The sequence below is a fragment of the Polyodon spathula genome, chromosome 21 (genome assembly GCF_017654505.1).
Source record: "Polyodon spathula isolate WHYD16114869_AA chromosome 21, ASM1765450v1, whole genome shotgun sequence".
Taxonomy (NCBI): domain Eukaryota; kingdom Metazoa; phylum Chordata; class Actinopteri; order Acipenseriformes; family Polyodontidae; genus Polyodon; species Polyodon spathula.
The window spans coordinates 5,504,001-5,525,651 of record NC_054554.1 but is presented as its reverse complement, the minus strand read 5'-3'; the positions used below and the strand labels follow the sequence as shown (position 1 = coordinate 5,525,651).

Below are 21,651 nucleotides of genomic sequence, written 5' to 3'. Positions count from 1 at the left end.
TCTATCTATACTACAGCTATGGACACATTTTTCTTTGCGTCATCTAAAATAATTAACTAATTTTGCTTAATAAAGTCAAATGAAACCTGCTGAATAATGTTACGTTTTACTGCTTTGTAGTTTTCCATATACTTAATGAAAAGCTGAAACAAGTCTAAATTATGTTCATATAGTTTTTTATTTGTTATTATATCTCAGTCCTAAAATACTATGTGATGCAACACTTTTGGCCATAGCTGTATTTACCAGCTTTTATTGTTGTTAAAACCAAAAATATAATAAAGAAGTATACCAAAATGCCCCCACATACAGTATAACACCTTTTTTTAGATGCAAACTATGCTGCACTTTTTCCTGGTTCGAACTGTAGAACTTTGTGATGTTCGCACACCCTAACTTCTTTGTTACCAAAATAAACATTCACTAATGAAACGGGCAGACACCACCAAAGAGAAAACCAGGAAGGAGTGAGAAACATGTATTGGTCCCCCATTGTCATTTCACTGTGCCTCTCAACCTCCTTTGGTAGCAATAGAAACCGCTGGTGAGTTTTCAGAACTCCATCACTTTTTAAAGCGATTACATGTGAGGCTGAAACAATCCTTATGATGGCTGGGGGGGCCTTAAAGTAGTCACTGCAGGTTAGCAACGGCCCTTGGATGCAGCTGGATTTAATAGGGGGCTCACAGTGTGATCCCAGAGATGAAACCCCCAAAGACACCTATAGCCACAGGTAATGGAGCAGTAGTCAGAAAGTCATGCTAGACTAAGATTGAAACTGACAAACCTTGGTCATGCTGCTGATATTGAATTGAAAGTGATGAACAATCTGATGGGATGGATTTAAAGGGGATGAATGAAAATGCATCTGAAATTATATCCCAAAGGGCATGTATCATTGCCCATTTAAAAATAATTATTATTTCCATTCCAATACTCTCTTAATACGTTAAGGCAAGATAAGGAATACAGCCTGAATAACAGACACTTTCCTGTACAAAAGTCCCTTCTAGTGTAAAACTTTTAGCATAATTTCTATAGCTCGCGCATATATATATATATATATATATATATATATATATATATATATATATATATATATATATATATATATATATATATATATATATCTTAAAATAATATAATATATATAATATATTTCTTTCTTTCTTTCTTTCTTTAAATTAACTAATCGTTCAGGTAATCCTAGAAGTCACTACTTTCCTTTGTGATTGCATCAGGTAATCCTAGAAGTCATATTTGTGATTGAAAGGAAAATATAGAAAGTAAATATACAAGAAAGTTTTTTTTTTTTTTTTTTTTTTAAATAACAAAAATAGCAATGTGCTCTTGGCAAAAAATGAATAAATAAATACAATCTCAATACGGGTTTAGCGGCTACGTGAAACTAAATCAATATGATTATACACCAAATACACACATTTAAATGTGTAGTTTGGCACATCTTTTGACATATAATTATTGTGGAATAAGAACTGTTAGTCCAGCACACAAAGCAAAACTATACAAGTGAACTGAAGAATATTAATATTACTCAAATTTCTCAAGAGATTTAACAAAAAGGACAAAAGATTTCCGAGCATAGACTAACACTGTGGTCGCACATATCAAGCCCTAGGCACTTTATCTGCTTTGTGGAAATAGCATATCCTATGACGCTTGTTGATAATCACGGCAATTGTCTGCAGTGTTTTGTCCCTTATCACCCTTCCCCATTATTAAAATTGGAAAGCAGCTCGTTAAAAAAATAAAATAATAATTGTTTGCATATCTTGCCAGCATGCCAGCATGTTTTCATTGGTGACATTTTCTAAGCGTCAATAGTGATTTCAGAAAGAATTAACTACAGATATAATAAATAATTAACATCAAGGGATATTTTTTTTTTCTTATTCAATGACTGGCCATGTTTCATCCTGTGTGTGTTAGGGAGATACAAACAAATATATAATCATAAAACATGTTAATATTTTTACCCATTTTTAATGCAACATTCTTAAACCGATCATTAAAAAAAAAAAAAAAAAAAAAAAAAAAAAAAAAACAAAAAAAAAAGATCAAACTATTTATTTACAATGGCAAGCCAATTTAAACTTCAAAGATAAAATATTGTAGGATCAAAGTTTACTCCCATTCAACATACATGGCAATCAAAAGTGAAGACAGCCTGTTAGTGGTAATTAAGTGTTATTCGGATTTAGCCAAGCCAGACTTTTACTTATGAATAATTATAGTGGACTGTCTACTTCTGTGCTTGTCAGTGTGATGGTTTTCTATTATTTGCTGTGGGGAAAATACATTTCAATTTCAATTCTGAATGATCTGACCAAATCTAATAGCATCTGGTTGGTTGATTGGTCAATTTGTACCAGACTCCTAGGCATGGGGGTCTATTTAATGACCTAAACCATAGCAATCCATCATACTGATATACTGCACATACAGGCTCACAGTATATATCCTTTATAAGTGTCACTACCCCTTTCACCAAAAAAAAGAAAAAAAGAAAACATCATGCAGGCATTAAAGATAACCCTGTATAAATAGTCTTCACAAATTAGTTGGTTTCAGCTAAGGAGGTAAACTATTTGTTTCTCTAACTTGTAATATTAAAAATCCTAGATATTTCATGGCATTTATAGAGTTTTTAGTGGCAAACAAATCTTTTTGCTCCCTGAGTGGTTTGCCTGGTTTGAATATAAAGTTCAGATAGCAGGATTCGGCTGCTCTTATACAATATTGATCAGAACAATTCAATTGAATCCCTTGCATTTATGTTGGTCATTGTTCTGCACCACTACACCAGTCCACCCTTCTAATTGCATGCAGTTTTAGATTCTCTTTTTCATGTCATTACCTTATTAGCCTAGGGTAAATATTTCAGATCCATCTTTTGAATGTACTGTATGATTCTCATAGATTGGCTTGCGGCCGATCACTGAGGTTAAGCAAGGAAGTGTGTAGTGGGCAGTGCTCTGACATTATGTATTCTGTGTGTGAGATGAGGTTAAAAGCTATATAACAGCTTGTGCAAAAGAGTCTGCCTGGGCTAAGATGCCTGGAGGTTGTGTGCACCTGCTTGTTCGTGCCCATCCTCTGGCCAGTGCTTGCAAATTACATAATCTCTTCATAGCATGTTGTGCTTGTTTTGGTTTCAGGATTAATGCAGTGGCAGATATACAAGCAGGTTTTCAACATCTCTGCCAGTAGTGATATACAGTATATTATACAATATACCATTGTTTTGCAATATACTGTCAGATATTTTTTAGCAGGAGCATTCTTTATACCTAAGCACATACAGGTAGTAAATCTGTAAGAAAATATCTGGAAAATGTGACTTCTAATTCAGTAGCGCTAGCTCAAAGTACAGCTTCTTAATGCAATGTTATTCAACTATAAGGGATTTATAATTGTAAAGGGACTGTTTTCTAAGGGCAAATATTTACTGCTTACCCATCTGAAATGCAGACTGAGGCATAAGGTAATGCAAGGAAATGTTATTTTGGGTCTCACTTATGGTTTTAGTTGTTAATCGGCAAGCAATGCCAGTTCATGCTGTGTTGTGCTGACCTAATTGCAAGTCAAGGGATGTGTATAGCAGTAAAAAAAAAAAAAAAAAAAAAAAAAGCAAAAACGTACATGTATAATTGACACAATACAAAGCCACTTTCCTATTGTCTGAAGTTTAAAGGCATGCAATACAAACTGTAGTCTGTTCTCCAGGGAAGTTTCAGAAACCCGGTGATCTGTTTGCACAACTGAGCGAGCTTTGAAATCCAGTTTGAAATCCTGGATGTATGCTTCAGTACAATCAGGTTTGAATGTATATTGGGTTTTTTTGTGTTATACTGATTCAGACAACCACTTCTGAAACTTTCTCAACCAGAGTTTATTGCTAACTCATTTGACAATTTATTATTTTTTTATTTTATTTTTGCATTACCATTTCAGTTCTACGGTATACCTCCAGATACGGGAAAGGTCTCAAACAGTTTTGTTAAGTGCGATTACCAGGTTGTCAGAGTTTTGATTTGGTGTGGGCCCTAGTGTCAATTGGTGGACCACCAGAGTGGTGTTATATGTAATTAATTTTTATATATTGCCTTTTATAGTGGACCACCATTACAAAGTGTTTCACAGAGGTAGGCTGTGAACTGTGCATTATATGCAGAGTCACTTAGAATAGGACATTGATTTAACATCTCATCCACAAGAAAGAAACTCATCACTTATATTTGGATACAATTCACTAGATGTGATCCAAAAATGACAAACTTAGAGCAGGTGCAGTGATTTTTTATTGTGCTGATTAACAATTGACATTATGAAGATGCTGTAAAATGATCTGTCGATCTGGAGCAGGTGTTGTGACTCTTGGTCTCCCAGTTCATGGCCTGTCATTGAGTGTCTAGTTATGCCGTTTCCACCAGGTTTGAAATTGCAGACTGTGAGCACCCAAGATGACGAGCCACAGTACGCTGCCCTAGTCCAGCCTCCAAAATTCCGATTGCACGAAGGCGCTGCTCTCTTGACAGGTGTGGCATGTTGTTTTTTTTTTTTTTCTCTGTGATTTTGTTTATTGCTTTTATTCAAGCTTACAATTCTACAGCTGAAATCACTCCATATCCAGTGTCCAATCAACTGTCTCACTAATTAGGTGATTAAGTGCATTTGCTTCAGTCATAGTCACTCAAGCATGTCATGGTCAAGGAGGAATGATTGAGTTATTAAAAAGAAACCAAACATATTTCAATGTCCATGATTTATAGACCTGATTTTGTTTCGAAAAATGTGTTATAATAGTGAAAGGTTTCTTCTGATGTACTGGTCAACAGAATCTGGGGTAATTTTGGAATAATCATTTAGAAATACTAAACAAAATGAAAATGCAATGACACAGCCTGTGTTTATTACTTGGGAAATACTTTGGATAAAGTCAAGGATGGTGTACTACAGTACAATCAAAACACATTTATATATTCCATTGATCTACAGTGGCAGATCTACACACTGCCCCTCTTTAAATAATTATAAAGGGTCCAAGGTTATAAAAAACAAACAATTTCCCTGCCGTTTATAATAGCTGTTTAGTTTATTTCTCTCTTCAAAAATATATAATAATAATAATAATAATAATAATAATAATAATAATAATAATAATAATAATAATAATAATAATAATAATAATAATTGTATGGCCCTGCACTGTTTAGATTAATAGCTTTCCTGTTATTAATATACATATAGATAAAAAAAGGCATTTTGCATCAATTGGTTTTGTCATGTAACCTATTTTAGTATAACATAAATCACAGAAAAGCATTTGAGGTAGGAAATAAGCATGTTAAGCCTTTACATCACTGAATAATACAATAGTGCAGAAATGACAGCAATCAACCAAAACAGGATGGAAAGGGGTGTGGTACCAAGCCAAACACAGTAAGAGTCTTGGGTGCACTTTCTGCAAGGGGATTTTGAACAACCTTGCTTTTTGCTTTGCCTTTCAAAACATTATGGCCCTTGGTTTAAGTTGCAATGTAAGTCAATAACCAATTAATACAGTTCATATTTTTCCTTTATTGTAGCTTTAGGAACATGAGTCCTCTTGTAATTATCTCATTCATAATCCTCTACCAGAAGTAATTTTTTCAGTGTCATGTGGGCAATAATTGGAAAATGTTTAATGTGTGCATGCACCTCTTTAGTTTAGCTCTGTCTATGAGTGTCGACCCCAGAGAAACACAGTGCAACTGCATTTTTTGCACAAGTAATCGAATCTCTCAAACACAGCTTCATTTTTCTTCATCTCTCTGGGACTACAAAATCTTTAAACAGACCTGTGCACCAAAGGAAAGCACCACCAAACGCAATTCCATTTCCAATAAGCTCGTAGGGAAATATGTAAACAGTTCCTGCAGAGCTGGGCTGTTCATTTCCCAAAGGGCAGCCTATAGTGAAGCTGCAAGGTAATATTATGTTCAATTTGTCTATGGCTTTAGCCAAAATAACCCTCTTCTTTAACTATATTTCACTTTTTAAAGCCAAAGAAGAGGCAAAACAGTTCTCCATACTTACTGTAACTTGTCAGAAAAGCACTACAGCTTTATCAAATACCATATAGTTTATATAGAGGAATTATTATTATTATTATTATGCTTCCAAGCTGGCTATTGTTATTGTAAAGATTTTTTTTTTTAATTGTTTGTTTTTTCTTTATTATTGTAGTTTTTCCTCCCAAAAAAATGTAACTGTTCCTGCAGTGTAACCAATAAACATGAAACTTGGCAGGTATCAGCCTGCGTAGATTCCAGTAATTGTACAGTTCAGTACAATTTGCTCTCCTCTGTCAACCAAGATGGCAGCTGACGCATTTTTTGGAAAAATCTTTCGAAATCGTCTTCTTGGGAACCGGTGGACTGACTGATCTGAAACTTTGCATATGTCATCAGCAACCAAACCCACTTTAAGTTTGCTAAGCAGAAGTTACTGCGATAAATTTTGCTATCAATATGGCTGCTACCAAATTCACCAAAATGCACCCCAAACATCAAACAGCTTCTGTTTGCAAACTGTTTAACCAACCAGCTCTTAACTTGGTAGGCATCATCCTGGGGACAATGGTATTCAAATATGGCAAAATGGTGTTCTTTTGTAAAACAAGCCCTATGTTTTATTCTTAAATTTAAAACCACTTCAGTTGAAAAATGGTTTAGTTGATTAATTCCAAAGTTGACAAGCACCATCCCTGTTTCAATACAATTGAATACAAAAATGGTGTTTGTGTGTAAACCAAAATGGCCACCTGATGCATTTCTTTAAAAAAATCTTTAAAAAATCTTCAGTCAAATGTAAAACTAGTGTATAACGCCTTACAGAGTGCAGATAAGTTAATGGTTACTATGGATCACATATAGTAAAGCATATGTGCTCTATCCAAAATGACCTTTGACCTTTCATTAAGTGAAATGTAAAACTAGCTTGTAACGCCTTACAAAGTGTATATAGGTTAATAGTTACTACAGAACATGGATAGGATCCCAATCCAAAAGTATCAAAAAGTCTATCCAAAAGTCACCGTTCCTGTGACCTTTGACCTCTCTAAGGTCAAATGTAAAACTAGCTTATAACTCCTTACAGTGCACATATGGTTATGTTACTGTACAACAAATTTAGGAAGCCATATATTCTCTATTAAAAAATTACCTTGATCATGACCTTTGACCTCTCCTTAAGGTTAAATGTAAAATTAGTTTATAACTTTCATTGGTTCATAACAACGCAACAAATGAAAAGTTCGCTTCAGGAGCGAAAATAAATTTCCACACTGCCCGCACCGCTTCCGCCCCACATCCTGTGTGAACGCTGAGGTAGACTATAATGGGAAATTAAAAAAATTAAAAAATTGCTTGCGCTGCGCCAGTGTGAATGACCCTGAAGATATTGATGTGGGCTTGGCTCCTTTCCCAGTGACCTCCACGTATCTCCGAGGAAAGGAGGCTGGCTAGCGTAACATGTAGCATCTGTCTCTGATATGAGGAAGAATGGACGCTTAGACGAAAAAGGGAATGTAGATACATAAGGGGTCACCCAGGTCAGTGGACTACTTGTCCTGTTTCAAGATTTGGACTTGGGTTCGAGACCATTGCTAATATCTTGTCTTTATAGTTAAACAACCGGTGCTCATGTTAATCACTTTATACCTGAAAGGTTAAAAAATATTAGCATAAAATTGAGGGTTTATCGGAGTACAGCCAAATTCAATATAAAAACTTCCATGGGAGGCGAGGAGTATACAATACAAGTTAGGTGAAGGTTATCATGTTCACCAGGTAGAGTGTGACAGTGGGAAAGACAGATGGACACTATTTATTATTTAGTTTTTAATAGGGATCCTAAAACTAGAGCTGGGTTTACAGTTTATTTCATAAGGTTTAACAACAGTGTTGTTCTTTGGGATAATGTAAATACTTGGAACGTGTGTTCATAATTTTGTGGTGATGTTATCTTATTGCCATTGAACATGGGTACCCATTAATCTACACCCATTTATCAACAAGACAAAGTGCACTATAGAGAAAGCTACAGTATTGATTACTTTGGGGCATGCTTCTCAAAAACACTGAGTACAGCCATGTTCCTTAAGATGCATGTAAGAACTAGTGGGCTATTGGGTTTTCATAGCACGAGAGACCAAAGCTCACAGTAGCCACACTCAATAAATCACTTAATTATCTCTGCTAGAACATTACTTACTGTTCTTAAACAGCGGGTATCATTAAGTGTTAAACAATAACACATGACAAGTGATCAGTTATCAGAAAGCACAGCACATTTTCAGACTTTATAAAGTGCTGTTATTTAAATATCTAGTACAAGTTTACCAAAAAAAAAAAAAAAACCTTCAATGACCAATTATAATATTGCTTATACATTGCAGAAATTAGAAACATTGATTCTAAAAGCTTGGATAGCACTTCTTTAAAAAATAAAATATCCATTTACATTTTAAAATGTTTAGAATTGTACTCAGTGCTCCCAAGAGTGTTTCGAAGATATCGAAAATATATTAGTCCACACTAATCAACTTACATTTTGCTTGTGATGCATATGTCTTTAGTAATTGAATTATCCGAAACACAGTGTTTGTTCAAATGGTTCAAATTAACCGACTGTCTGGCACAAATCCTCATTGCAGTTGCCTCAGACAGTCTTAGTGTGAGGTCTTTCTCTGAATACAATCTGAAAAGTGTGTCTTAACTGGTCCTGCCATGTCTTCACAAAACACTGATGTAATAGTATGTGAAGGGGACTTTGGATTGTGTCATGTAGATCTTGGAGCTGTAGGGTGAGCTTGTAAACCCCTATCTTCTGTACCATGTTTACTGTTTTCTATTACAACTGACACATGAGCGACACCTTCTGTTTTTAAAATAAACCAATAAATAAAGCAAAACATTTTTAGCTGCCATACTTTTTTTTTTTTTTTTTTTTTGATAGGTAGACAACCTGATTCTACTTCCACTTCTGATCTTCTTTGTAAAATAATTTAGGAACAACCTACTGTAGAAAATGTCATTTGCCTCTATTATATCCTTCATAATGAAAACAGTTTGTAATACAGATGCAAATGTAGTATTGTTTTATTCACCTGCTCTAATTGGAAAGGTTCTCAATAAAATGTAGAACTATTAGCTTCCAAAGTGTCCTACTTTGAATAAAATACAACAGTAATGTATACAACTAACAAAAAAAATAAATACTGCAGTGTGGAAGGGGTGTGGGTAATTCACTGACCAGGAGACAGACAGGTGTACTTGGAAACACCACACAGGTGCCCAGTTTTATTTTGGACCGGTTCTTATTTTTCCCTGGCAGAGGGCACTGTTGACCGTGGGCTGCCTATCAACGATGATAGACAGCACCACGTAAATACCACAGCTGGTACACGAACAGCAAGTGCACTCGCAGGTGCTCAAAGAAATAATAATGAAAACAGAAGGCGAAAAGAACAAGGGAAAATAAAACAGTAATAAAACTACAAATAAAAGGTGCTGCACTCGGCAGTGTTATCCCGGTCGCCGCTACCCGCAAGACCCGGATCACCGTCCTATTCTGTCGGCTATCTAGCCTGCTCTTTTACAATACGCCGGGGTCTGCCCAAGGATTCCCCGCTCTCTCTCTCTGTCTCGCTGTGAATCTTTATTTTTCTCCCGGCTGATTCCTGGTCCTGAATCAAAGCTTCCGCACTCTTGGCACGTCTAAGTGGGCAGACCTGAGGAAACAGCAGAGCGTTATTTTATAGGACCAACAATCACCCAAGACCCGCCTCTCAGCCATTCAGAGAGTGGGAAAGTCCACACACCCACTTTCCCACCTCCCCGTGTCATTGCCATGACTCACAGGTGGTTGTTGGGCGACTGCCGCCCTCTTCCTGCAGCCCGTGAACACACCAGCAGAGTCAGTACAGATCTCTCCCTGTTACATGCAGACATATGTAAGAATACTTAGGATAGCCCAATTGGCAACAGTGCAATAAAATGTGTCTGGGGCACATACCACCTGGGATTTTGGTGTAATTGTTTTATTATAAAGATGTACTAATCATTTTACTTGAACGAGCTACTTTTAGTATAGTGTTTTTCAGGTGAAATCAACATTTTTACCATATCCTAAAAGATAGAGGTTCAAGGAACATTCGAATAGCAATGCATATTTAATGTAAATGCATTAATGTAGTGAAATGGTAGTTTAATTGTATGTAGTTTGTCTGGGGCTAAAGAAGCTGCAGCTGTTTTATTGGGCTAGGGGTTCAAGGTGGATGGGCAAAGTTTGGACCAGCAGTTGGAAATCATTAGCTCTAACGTTCATATATATTTTTTTCATTTCATATAGCTGTTACTTTCCTTTCTAAATGCAGCTCATGCATTTATAACGTAATGTTGAAAGTGCACAGACCTGAAATTAAGACTATACTTTGTGTTATAAAATAATGTTCTGAAAGGCTGAACAGAAGGAACAGTGTTTCTAAGAATAGGCAAACTAACACACATTATGAGAAAATAGTGCTATCACATTGGCTGACCAAGATATACAAAAGAAAATAATGAAAAATTATTCTACTCGGTGCACATCACTATAGACAGCTATGGCCAAAAGTTTTGCATCACCAAGCATTTTAGGATTGAGATAATAAAAAAAGATATATGTATATATGAACATAATTTTGATATTTTATTTGACATTATGCAATCAAAGAAACTACAAAATGATATTGCAAAAGTCTGCTGGAAGCCATGACAGTAATACAGTAAGTAATGTTAGACTTTGAGATGTCAAACTTTTCAATTATTGTCAGCTTTTGGTTAAGTATATGGAAAAATACAAAGCGGTATGTGATTCAATTTGTTGATGTAGTATTATTTCGGCAGGTTTTATTTCATTTTGTCCATTTTGGATTTGTTAAATTAGTTTGTTAGCTACCACTACATTAACTGAGTTTTTACAGTTAAAATGATGAACTCCTTGTACAGCAGCTGAACCCTGAATTGCACTGAGCAGTGTAGCAGAAGAGCTTTCTGTCTTCTGATTGAAAAAGAATTAGATTTAAATCTGGCCATGGATATTAAAAATTACTATTCTGTGACAAAAAAATATTCTTTGATTTGATTCACGTGGACATTAAAATAGGCTAAATAAATGTCAGCTGTGGTCACAGTCTATGTTATGATTATTCATATCTAATTAGAAGTAGTCTGGGACCTACAGCACATACTTAATTGACTCCCCAGTTGGAATTTAGATTGAAGTGAATTGTAATCGTCCTTGCCCTTGGTCAAAATTTAAACCCAAGACAGAGGGGTCAAAGGCTTATACCTTTTCAAACAAGAGATGCTGGATATGCCAATCAGTCACATAATAGGTGGGACTCAGTGATAATGTAAGGAGTGGAGCAATACTATGCTGCTGTTGCTTCTGTGAACTGAGTGGACTTCATTAAACATGCAATGATTGTTCCTTCTTCTGTCTTTGTGTAGGAATTGACATTGTTCCAGTGCTGACATAAAAACTGGTACTTTATTGAAACACTTTGCATAGCTGCCTTGGATAAAATTGTTTGTTTCTCGCAGCAATAAGATTTATAATCCTTTGCAATATTCTCTTTTAAGACCTCTTCAGTCTCAAAACTATAGTAAAGAACTAACACTATCACTAAGTAGTAGATCTCCCGTCCCAAGTGGTGCTGTTTTCATGACAATATGTTATATTGCTATCTTATTGGTTGGCTCAAAATTCATTTTCATTTAAAATACATTTTGCTAAATGTAAGGATCCAACATTAATTATGCGACTGGTTGAGGTGGTTGTTGAAAGTAAATAAATAAAAGACATCTAGGAAGCTAATCAATATAGAAAGCACAAATAAACTGTTGTTATGGAATTCAAAGGCTTTGACATTGCACCAGCGTCAGATTGAAAACAAGAGTTACAGTTGCATTCTCTAACTGGTGAGATCTGTAGGCCACTCATATGAAAATAGATAGATTGAGATAGATAAAGTACATCTTAAAATATTGCTGAAAGTCAGTCAGTGTGAATGTATGTAAAATATGGAAGAAGGAGGTTAGAAATAAAATAATGTTTCCTGGAACTTTTAGCTCTTTTATGAGTCTAGCAGTTCTCATACAGTTTCCCTTTGTTTGACCAATGCACTTTCCTGACCTTATTATTAAATCAGAAGTACATTTGTTTGCAGTACTGCATAACTTTGTGTGTAGCTTGCAGATAACCAGAAACAAGAGTTAATTCACCCATTAAATAATCAATTTACTAAGTTGAGTTTCAGAACAGCAAGTATTTCAATTTAACATATTACAGCAATGAGACAGCATCAACAATGACTCCGTTTATGTTTCAGGTAGTGATGTTATGGGTTGTTGGCTAAGCTGTGTTGCTGTGGCAACATAAGTGACAGATGGTGCTTAGCACCTTTCTCTCTGCAGTTATTTCACTTTGACATTCCTTCACAATTTCATAATAAAAAAAAAATAAATACAAAATAGTCTTAAATCAATTTAACAGGATACTATCAGCACAGGAAAATGTTACCAGAGCTTATTTTCCAAATTGTAATTACTGGTATAAGTGAATAAAACAGAAATTACAATCTTAAAACACATAATAGTTATCAACACACTGCTGCTTACAAGCTACTAAATCAAATGTTTGTACCAGGTGTTGGGTTTCTTAACTTTATTAGACTACTGATGACTAAGTAAGAAGCTTGGAGAATACAGCCTTCAAATTATTTTAAATACTTGTAACTGACAAAATAATTTAAAAAAATCTAACTTATTTTGCACTTCCATTAGCTACAGGGGTCCTAGGTGTGTAGTTGTTAAAGAAACAAATGTTACAGCAAAAATATATATTTTTTAATTTCAGACATCTGGTATGACACAAAGTTTTCAGTTTGCTTGCTTTGCAGGAAGTCTGTCACTGCTTTACTTCCTTTCACCCTAGCAGTGTCTTATGGGTCAAACCATGTTATCGGCTGAAAGCATATCAGTCAGTATCTAGTTGTACACTGCTTTTGGTTTCTTAAACAACACTGTAGACAAGTTTAATTCACTTGAAAACTTATATAATCCATCTAAATGGACTTTGAAAGTCTAGCATTACTGCCTGACAGTTTAATTAACATAACATCTAAAATTGACTATATAGTGTCACTATATTACATACATTAGGTAATTGTGATTGGTATAATGCATTAGTCCACAGCTATGACCAAAAGTTTTGCATATATATATATATATATATATATATATATATATATATATATATATATATATATATATATATATATATATATATATATGAACATAATTTAGATCTTTTATTTAACATCATGTAATCAAAGAAACTACAAAATGGTAACGCAAAAGTCTACCCGAAGCCATAATAGGCGTACAATATTTCATGTTAGATTTCAAAATGTCACATTTTCCAATTTTTGTCAGGTTTGTGTTAAGCATATGGAAAACTGCATTCATTATGTTAACATTATATTATTGAGCTGGTTTCATTCAACTTAATAAAGCAAAATTAGTTAATCCTATAGGCTGATGCAAAACTTTTGGCACTAGCTGTATATAGTGAATGGAACTATCTGTATATAGTATGGTCTATGAATTGCTGGAGTAATGTTCTATGATGTTTTACATTCATGTAGCAACCTATACATCTTTTTGTTACAGTTTTGTATTATTTTAATGATGCAGACATCCGTCATGCTAGAATCTCAAATTGTAATTTATTGGAGGTATCCAGCAGAGATAAGATTTATGGGTGAGGAGTAAAAAGTAATTTAAAAAAAAAACTGACTGTAAATGAGTTTGTTCGCCGTTTTCAGAAAGTGCTGAAAACTTGAGCAAATGTTTGTACAGTGTCTATAAAAGACAGATCACCTTTTGGCTAATTATATTCAAAACCATTATGCACAGGATAATCCTGGTAAAGGGTTTGGAGTGCATTGCTTTTTTTTTTTTTTTTTTTTTGCTTATTTTGTAATATGTCTTTAAAAAAAAAAAAAAAAAAAAAAAAAAAAAAAGTTCTCTGTGTCTAGGTATAGAAACCCAAAGGTTATTTCTGGTCAAGTGAATTTCTGAAAATGTTCTGTTTCCTAAAGAAATCCCTGTGAAAGCGATGATGTATACCAACCCTCAGTGTTGTCAGATATCTGAATGCTGTGCTCTGTCCTCCCCGTTCCTCCGGGAATTAATGCCTAATTTAAGGATTGCAGAAAATTGTTTACTGCTACCTTTAACTCCCCTGTTCATAAAAGAATACTCCTGAAGCCTTTGACCTTGGTGATCTGTGGTTATAATCTGCACGACTGTGAGGAAACGACTAATCCTGCTGTTGATAAGAGCTCTAGACAATTTTTTTGTAACAATAAAACCTTCAAGGCAAAGAAATAAAATAAATCACAAGAGCTGTAAGCATTTACATATACTTGCATTGTTCTGAAATGTCTTGACTCTGAAAGGCGGTTGCTGCTGACAGCCAATGCAGTTCACTCAATTATTTTTTCATGCATTCTGCCTGTATTGACTTGAGTATAAAGCTCTGTCACACAGAACTCTAAAATAGCAACAAGTGTTGGCTTAGGGTATTGTCTTTATGCATAATTTTCCTGACATTCAGATTTACTTATTCAAAACTGTAAGCTGGGATGATGTGAGCTGGAAAGCATATTATAAACCCTTTGATTTCTAAGTAGAAAATTAGACTAAAGACCAGATTGCAAGTGGTGGTGTGTCTATTACAATTATGGGAATGTGCCCCAATTCCTAGTATCCCCAGTCTATCACCACATTTGGCTTAATGGCATTCCCATTATTTTGTATTTTTTAACATGTATGATCTTAACATGATCTATGTATCTAATGCACATAAAAAGGTAACATTTACTAAATTATTTTGTTAGCTACAATAATTTTAATATTTACTAAAAGGCTAATTTATTTTATTTTTTTCTTTTGATTTTAGTTGCATACTGATTTGGATGCTGGAGCCAAAAACATCAAATACATTCTGGCAGGTGATGGAGCAGGAACCTTCTTTGTGATCAATGACAAGACGGGAGATATTCACGCCATGAAGAGACTTGACCGGGAGGAAAAGGCTGAGTATACACTCACTGCGCAGGCAATCAATAGGGACACCAACGAACCTCTGGAACCACCTTCAGAATTCATTATCAAAGTTCAGGACATTAATGACAATGCGCCAGAATTTCTCAACACACCGTATCATGCCACTGTTCTGGAGATGTCTGATGTGGGTAAGTATTGGTCACATATCACATACAGATTATATATATAAATCCCTGCCTAAAGTAGTGTGTTTTTGTTTGTGCTGTACCATTTATGTTTAATGACTGGTAAACAGCTTAGCTGTCCAGTTTTGTTAGTTTAGGGACCGTAAAAAGTTTTAGTTAGTACTCAAATGTGTGAGTTAGGTTTTAGTTTTGTTTTGTTTTGTTTTTCTTTTATTTCTGTAATTCATATAAAAGCACGAAAGTGCTTAAAAACTTCCAATCTTGTGTCTGGGTCTGTGAAAAGGGTCTACGAACATTTCAAAATAAATAAAATATTTTACATACTGAGCCGATACATTTCAGTTGAAAGCCGGTTAAACTTTTAAATCGCACAGTTAGGTTGTGCTATGTGTATAATCTCCAGTGTGCTTTCAATTAAAACAAATTGTTGCTTTTTAATCTGTAGACAGGTGAGTTTCGCATGGCCAATGCAGATCCACATTATAAACACATAAGCATAGCAATAGTGTGTAATGCTCATTGAGAATTCAGAAAGCCAAAATCTGCTTCCCTTGGATTTGTCATCCTAATGTCCCCATAAATGTGTCACTAGATGCTGTATATATGAGTATAAATGCCTTAACCAACCATAAATTCCATATGAGAAGTAGCATCCTTCAGTGCCTCATAAATAACTAATATGATATGGGAAATGCATTAATATATTAACTACTCTACCTTTACCACTATAGAATGCTATCGCTAGAAACCTCTTTTTGTCTATATAAACTAAAATAGACAGATGAAGCCAGTTATTGCAGTAGATTCACAGATAAAAATGTATGTATCGTTGCATTGTTCTTGCAAGCAGTGTAGCAACCCAGAGATATTTTGTAAAGCAAGTACAGTACAAGATTGCTTTTGTGTAGCTGTCACACTTTTTGACGCAATTTCCTTTGTGGGTTTTAAGAAGGATTGAGTTCAGTCGTGAAAATAATAAGGTACATTTTAAAACCATTCTGCAATTATCTGCAAGTTATCTAACAAGGAAACATGAAACTGCCCATTCCTAGAGCTGGTAAGTGGAGTACAAATGTTAATAGAAGATTTTACCAACAAAAAAGGAAATACAAAAACATGTTAGTGTATACTTACCAGTCTTCTAAAGGCAGAGAATCCTGCCATTTGGCTCTACAAGTAGCTGTTACTAACATAGCTGAATTGATTACAAATGTAAAGCAAAGCAGGGGAGGGATTATAATATGAAACTGTGATGTAAACACAGAACATCTGTGCAGAGAGAACAACGCCTCTGGCGACTGAAAAAAAAAATATTAATTGGGTCTGATGTGACTTCACAAAATCATGGCCTCGGCTGAGAAGCTGTCCTAGTGTTTATCATGTTTAGCTTATAGTTTTTAGGCACAGTATTCTAACACAATTTATGGAAGGCATATCATTTTTGTCACTTGGTTATTTGTTAATTTATAAATCATGCTTGAAAAATGAACTAATCATGGTTAACGGTTTGACAAAATTCCATTTTGCCCTGTGTACAGATGTCATCCCATGGGCAGAACTTATCGGAGGGCTCAATTCAACCACGTTCTGTTTAATAGCAGTTCTATGCTATCACAGTTTTGTGATTTTATGATATGTTAATACATAGTGTGTAGGTTCTCTTACTATAAACTGCACAAGTCAACATCTCTTATACAAATCACCTTACATACAACGTATTAGATTTTAACAGAAACTGAATGGATGATGCTATGTTTTTACCGTTAAAAAGAAAAAAAAAGGCTGTTGTCAATGGCACTCTGCTGATGGTAATGTTAATGCACCGGGACAGCTTAGGTAAATAATAAGAAAGAACTACATCAAGCTTAAGAAAGGTAAATTATCATTATCATATGTCATGATCTTGAACAATGATGTAACAGGAGAAGTGAATTGATGTAAATAATAAGTTAGCTGATGCCTAGAAAGAAGTTCGCCTTTATCATTCCATGTCTTGTTCATAATTTATTTTTCTCTTAATTTTGAAGCCCTGCACATGGAGAATTATATGTATTGTATTTGACATTTTTTTGTTGTAAATATGGATTTGTGTAAACAGATTAATTGAATGATGTTATCCTGATGACGCTCCATTTGGGATCGCTACCAGTCTACTTGCAACAGCAGCTGAAAGCAATCAGCTGTTCCAGCAGGCAGGTGGGCGTGTCTCAGCGGAGCGTCAGTATAAAAACATGGTGATCCCTAGGATCGGGGCTGCTGCAAGGCCAACCGTTTTCACGCACCTTTGATTTATAGTTTGTCATATTGTGTTTTATTTTTAGTGTTTGTACAGTCTTGTACCGTCCTCTGTGCGCTACTATTGCTGGTAGCATCACATGACATTATAGTTTATTTTTTGTTTGTGTTTATTAATTAAATCCTGGGTGCCTGTGTCAGCATAACAACATCAAACTCCCTACCTCAGTCTTTTGTGTGTTCTCCTCGGCCGCCTGAGGCAAGTTTACCAGGACACTACCACACAGAACCACATGCAGAATGAACACAATTCCAAACTGTGTCAAAAACTTCATTATTTGAACTGCAGTTTATTTTTTGTAAGCTTAAAACCTTTTGCTTTGGGTCTATTTGACTAGTGGAGTAAAACCAAGTTCTCATTATTCTCCAGCCACCGTAATGCAGATTTCTAAGATAGTAAGTATCCGTTGGATAATCAAGACCGATACCTGTCCGTCTTCTAAATTAAACAGGTATTCCAGGGATAAAACATAGACCTGAGGTTTATAGACTTTGCTGCTAAAGAGGACAACGAGGTCACTAGAAATCCAATTTCCAAACATACTTTACTGTCTAGAGGGATATTCATGTTTATTTAGGAGGAGCTAAACCATTATCTCCTCTAACACACCTCTGGTAGAACCCGAGGCCCCCAAAGGTATTCACAAGCTTGCTTTTTAAACTACCGGTCCAGAAGGGGATTAGCAGGGTGGCAGACCTTTATTTGAATGCTGTTTTAATGCCCTTTGCTGATTTGTAGACTAAATCCCTGCAAAAGAAATGCCATGAACTTCAATGCAATGCCTGACTTGCCTACTGATTGAAAAAGTATGGTACTAAATAATTTAAAATCCAAAGCCAGAAAGAATTAATGTGTATTTGTTTAATGATGGCATTACTAAATAAGGTAAAATCCATATCCCAGATTGAGCTCTAATGATACACACAAATAAATACAGTAATACTAACATTCAGTGACAAAGTTTCAACTAGAGGCTTTCTCAATATCTTCTTGAAATGCTTGTCATTGGATTATTATTATTTTTTGTTTTACGTAAAACTTAATATACCACCAATTAGTTTATACTTAAAACAATAAATAATTGAAAATCTTAATATGATTTTCGATCATAATGGTCTGATCTGTCTTTGGTACAAAGAAAAAAAAAATAGTCATGTACAGTTTGCACAGAGTATTGCAACTGCCTTTCTAGAGGGAGGTCTTCGACTTTATGTACAGGCTCCTTAGAAATTCTCAAGCTGGTTTGAAGTGGGGTGAGTTGGCGGCATTTTGAAAGTGAAGAAATTAACCAGGGTAATCCTGTATTATCTTTTTTGCATTTCTATATCTGATCGTTGGTGTATAGCAGCTAATTGGAATTGAGTTACTCAGCCTACAATCTTAGGGGTGTGTTGCATTAATAACTACATGTTGAAGGGAACACAGTTGTGATTAAAATATAGAGAACATTTGTATGCCTTTGGGAACCTTTTGTTTCTTTTATAATCCAGTATGGTGACCAACTGATTTAGGCTTTATGTTGTTTCAAACAAAGCAACATTTTACTTTCTTGTTTTATTTGGTGAAAACCTAACAGTCAGATAACTCAGATGAAGGCAGTACTCATCAGAGTCTTTTCGACTGTTGGTTCTTTTATATCTTATTACAAATTAGCTGTAGATTGTATTTCATTTGTTGAGTATTGGGGTAAAAATGGGATGCGTTTTTGTTTCAATCCCTTCTTCTTTACCATCTACCTAATCTCCACTGTACTCTATTGCAGAAACCAAAATCTTCAGACTGCTTGAATATTAAATTTGTGTTATTTTCTGGCCTTTTTGTTTGCAGCTAACATGCTCAATCTGAACAGCAGATCCTTAATTAGAATATGAATGGCAGACCCCAGCTGTTCCTATTCTCAATGTCTTAATATTGGATTAGAATAAAAACAGCAGACTCCTTTGATCATTGGCATTATGTTTATCAAAATCCAAATATCAGCTTGGTTGAATACTCATTTGCATTAATACAGTTGGTTGTACACACCTAACACAAGCATACATCTTTGTAATGAAATAATACCCTGAGAAATAAAAAGGTGGAATGAAAATACCATGAAACCAACAAAGTTTGAAACATCCAAGAAAATTTTAACTTGGTAAAAAAAAAAAAAAAATAACAAGTTTGCAGATGAATTCAGGAATAGGTGTCTTTAATATTTTATAGAATATGTGGAAAAGGCCCCAGATCTGTCTGCCAGGAACCACATGCACATCCCCAGCCGAGGAGTCATGTCAGGGCTGTGAACTCAATGCAGCAGAGCCAGCCAGCTCAGTCCCTTAACCATTGATGTTAGACTTTTCTTGACTGAATGAAAACTCAGCAGTTAGTTTGCTTAGTCGTGTCCCCCCCAACCCCCCACCCCACAAAAAAAAGGCAGTGATCATGCTGCTCAAACCCTTCTGTTTACCAGGGTTTAACAGCAGCAGTATCTGTATGCAGTGAGCTGGAAGTTGACTGAATGTATTTAATAGAAATAACCACTCAAACAACAAACAGCCCTGGGGTTATTTTATATTGTTATAGTTAATGTCACAAACCAATCTACGGTGCTAAGTTATTTGTTTTCCTTCTCTCTCTTTTTTAAATGAGAAGTCAAGAGCTTGACTTTGTTTATTTAGTGTCCCTTGACAACAAATGGGTTGCTCTTGGCAACTGCCATTAAAAGTATCCACTGTGTGGTGGTCCTGTACTGCTGAGTGGCAATTCATTTGTTTGTTACAGTATAATTATATAGATTAAAGTGGCAAAATATAATTTATTTGCTGGATGTGGTAAGGACATTGAGGTAATCTGTCTGCAGATAGGCCATTGTTTTCTAGCATATCTGAGTAATGGCACATTTACTAACACAATATTTAGACTGGATTTAATAAGTGGAGTTTGGGTAAGCTACAGTAGGCAGAGTGTAGTGTTCAAAAAGTGTATTACATTTTATTACACCAAGAGTGCCATTGCAATTTTGGGCTTTTGAAGGTTTGTGTTAGTAGTTGACTGCTTTTATTATTAGAACAAATAACTAGGCTTGCTGCTATTCTTTTTTTTTATCAGCGTTTATTCTTGGAAGAATTTACCAGTTTTTTTTTCAGATCTTTATTTTTCAAGTAAATGCAGAGAATGAGTGAAATCGACCTTTATGCTTAAAACCAACAGACTTTTTATGCCATTGAGAAACATCTCATTTAGCGAAACCCCTTTATCATATTCAACATGCAGCGAAACCATGGTTACCAACAATCTAGTTGAAATAATGTTTGGTCACAGCAGAGCTGCCTTGTATAGATAAAGATCCTACACAGATGTAAAAATGGTCTCAAATAAGCCGTGTATTACACTTTTATAGCATAGATTTACAAGTAAAAATAATATGCACAGAACAAAACATTAGATAGCTGAACATAACTAACTTGCACTTATTATCCAGAGTCTGAGCTCCACCCCTCTCCTGCTTCAGCACAGTTGCAGTCACTGAAGGCAAGACAGACAACCTGCTTCGTCTTGATGTGGAGACTTCAGCCGTTGTTCGGGGTATTGTGCATAATACTCATTAGGTGTTTTCCTCTTGCTCAAATCAAACTAGTAACTGTCACTGTATATACATATTGCAAATGCCTACCTACACCTTAACCTTTTCAAAGTAAGCGCTTTGAATGATAGGCACTGAAGCTGGCAAATGAAAGTGCCAATCGACAAATCATATATAAATTTATTTCCGTCATATATTTGGGGAATTCAACATTTAATGAGCTTTGCCGATTAAAATCAAAAAGTAGCAAACCTACAAATAACTCATTACTGACACTGTTAGACTACTTACATTATGTTATCTCCTGCTAATTACAGTACACGGTATTCAGTTTTTTGCTTTTAATGCCTGCATTACAACTATGTACCATAAATGAACAAAACCAATTAGCTCTGAAAGGCTAACGATTAAGTAGGAATATTT

The 21,651-nt window shown here is 35.1% G+C and overlaps 1 protein-coding gene across 1 annotated transcript in view; it reads left to right on the top strand.

Moving 5' to 3' along the window:
* Positions 1–21,651, top strand: part of LOC121296057 (cadherin-8) — a 69,464-nt gene that overhangs the window by 10,953 nt on the left and 36,860 nt on the right. Inside the window, exon 3 of the mRNA XM_041221223.1 lies at positions 15,076–15,370. Within this exon, the coding sequence (XP_041077157.1) occupies positions 15,076–15,370 (295 nt within the window). The remainder of the gene's footprint in view (positions 1–15,075; positions 15,371–21,651) is intronic.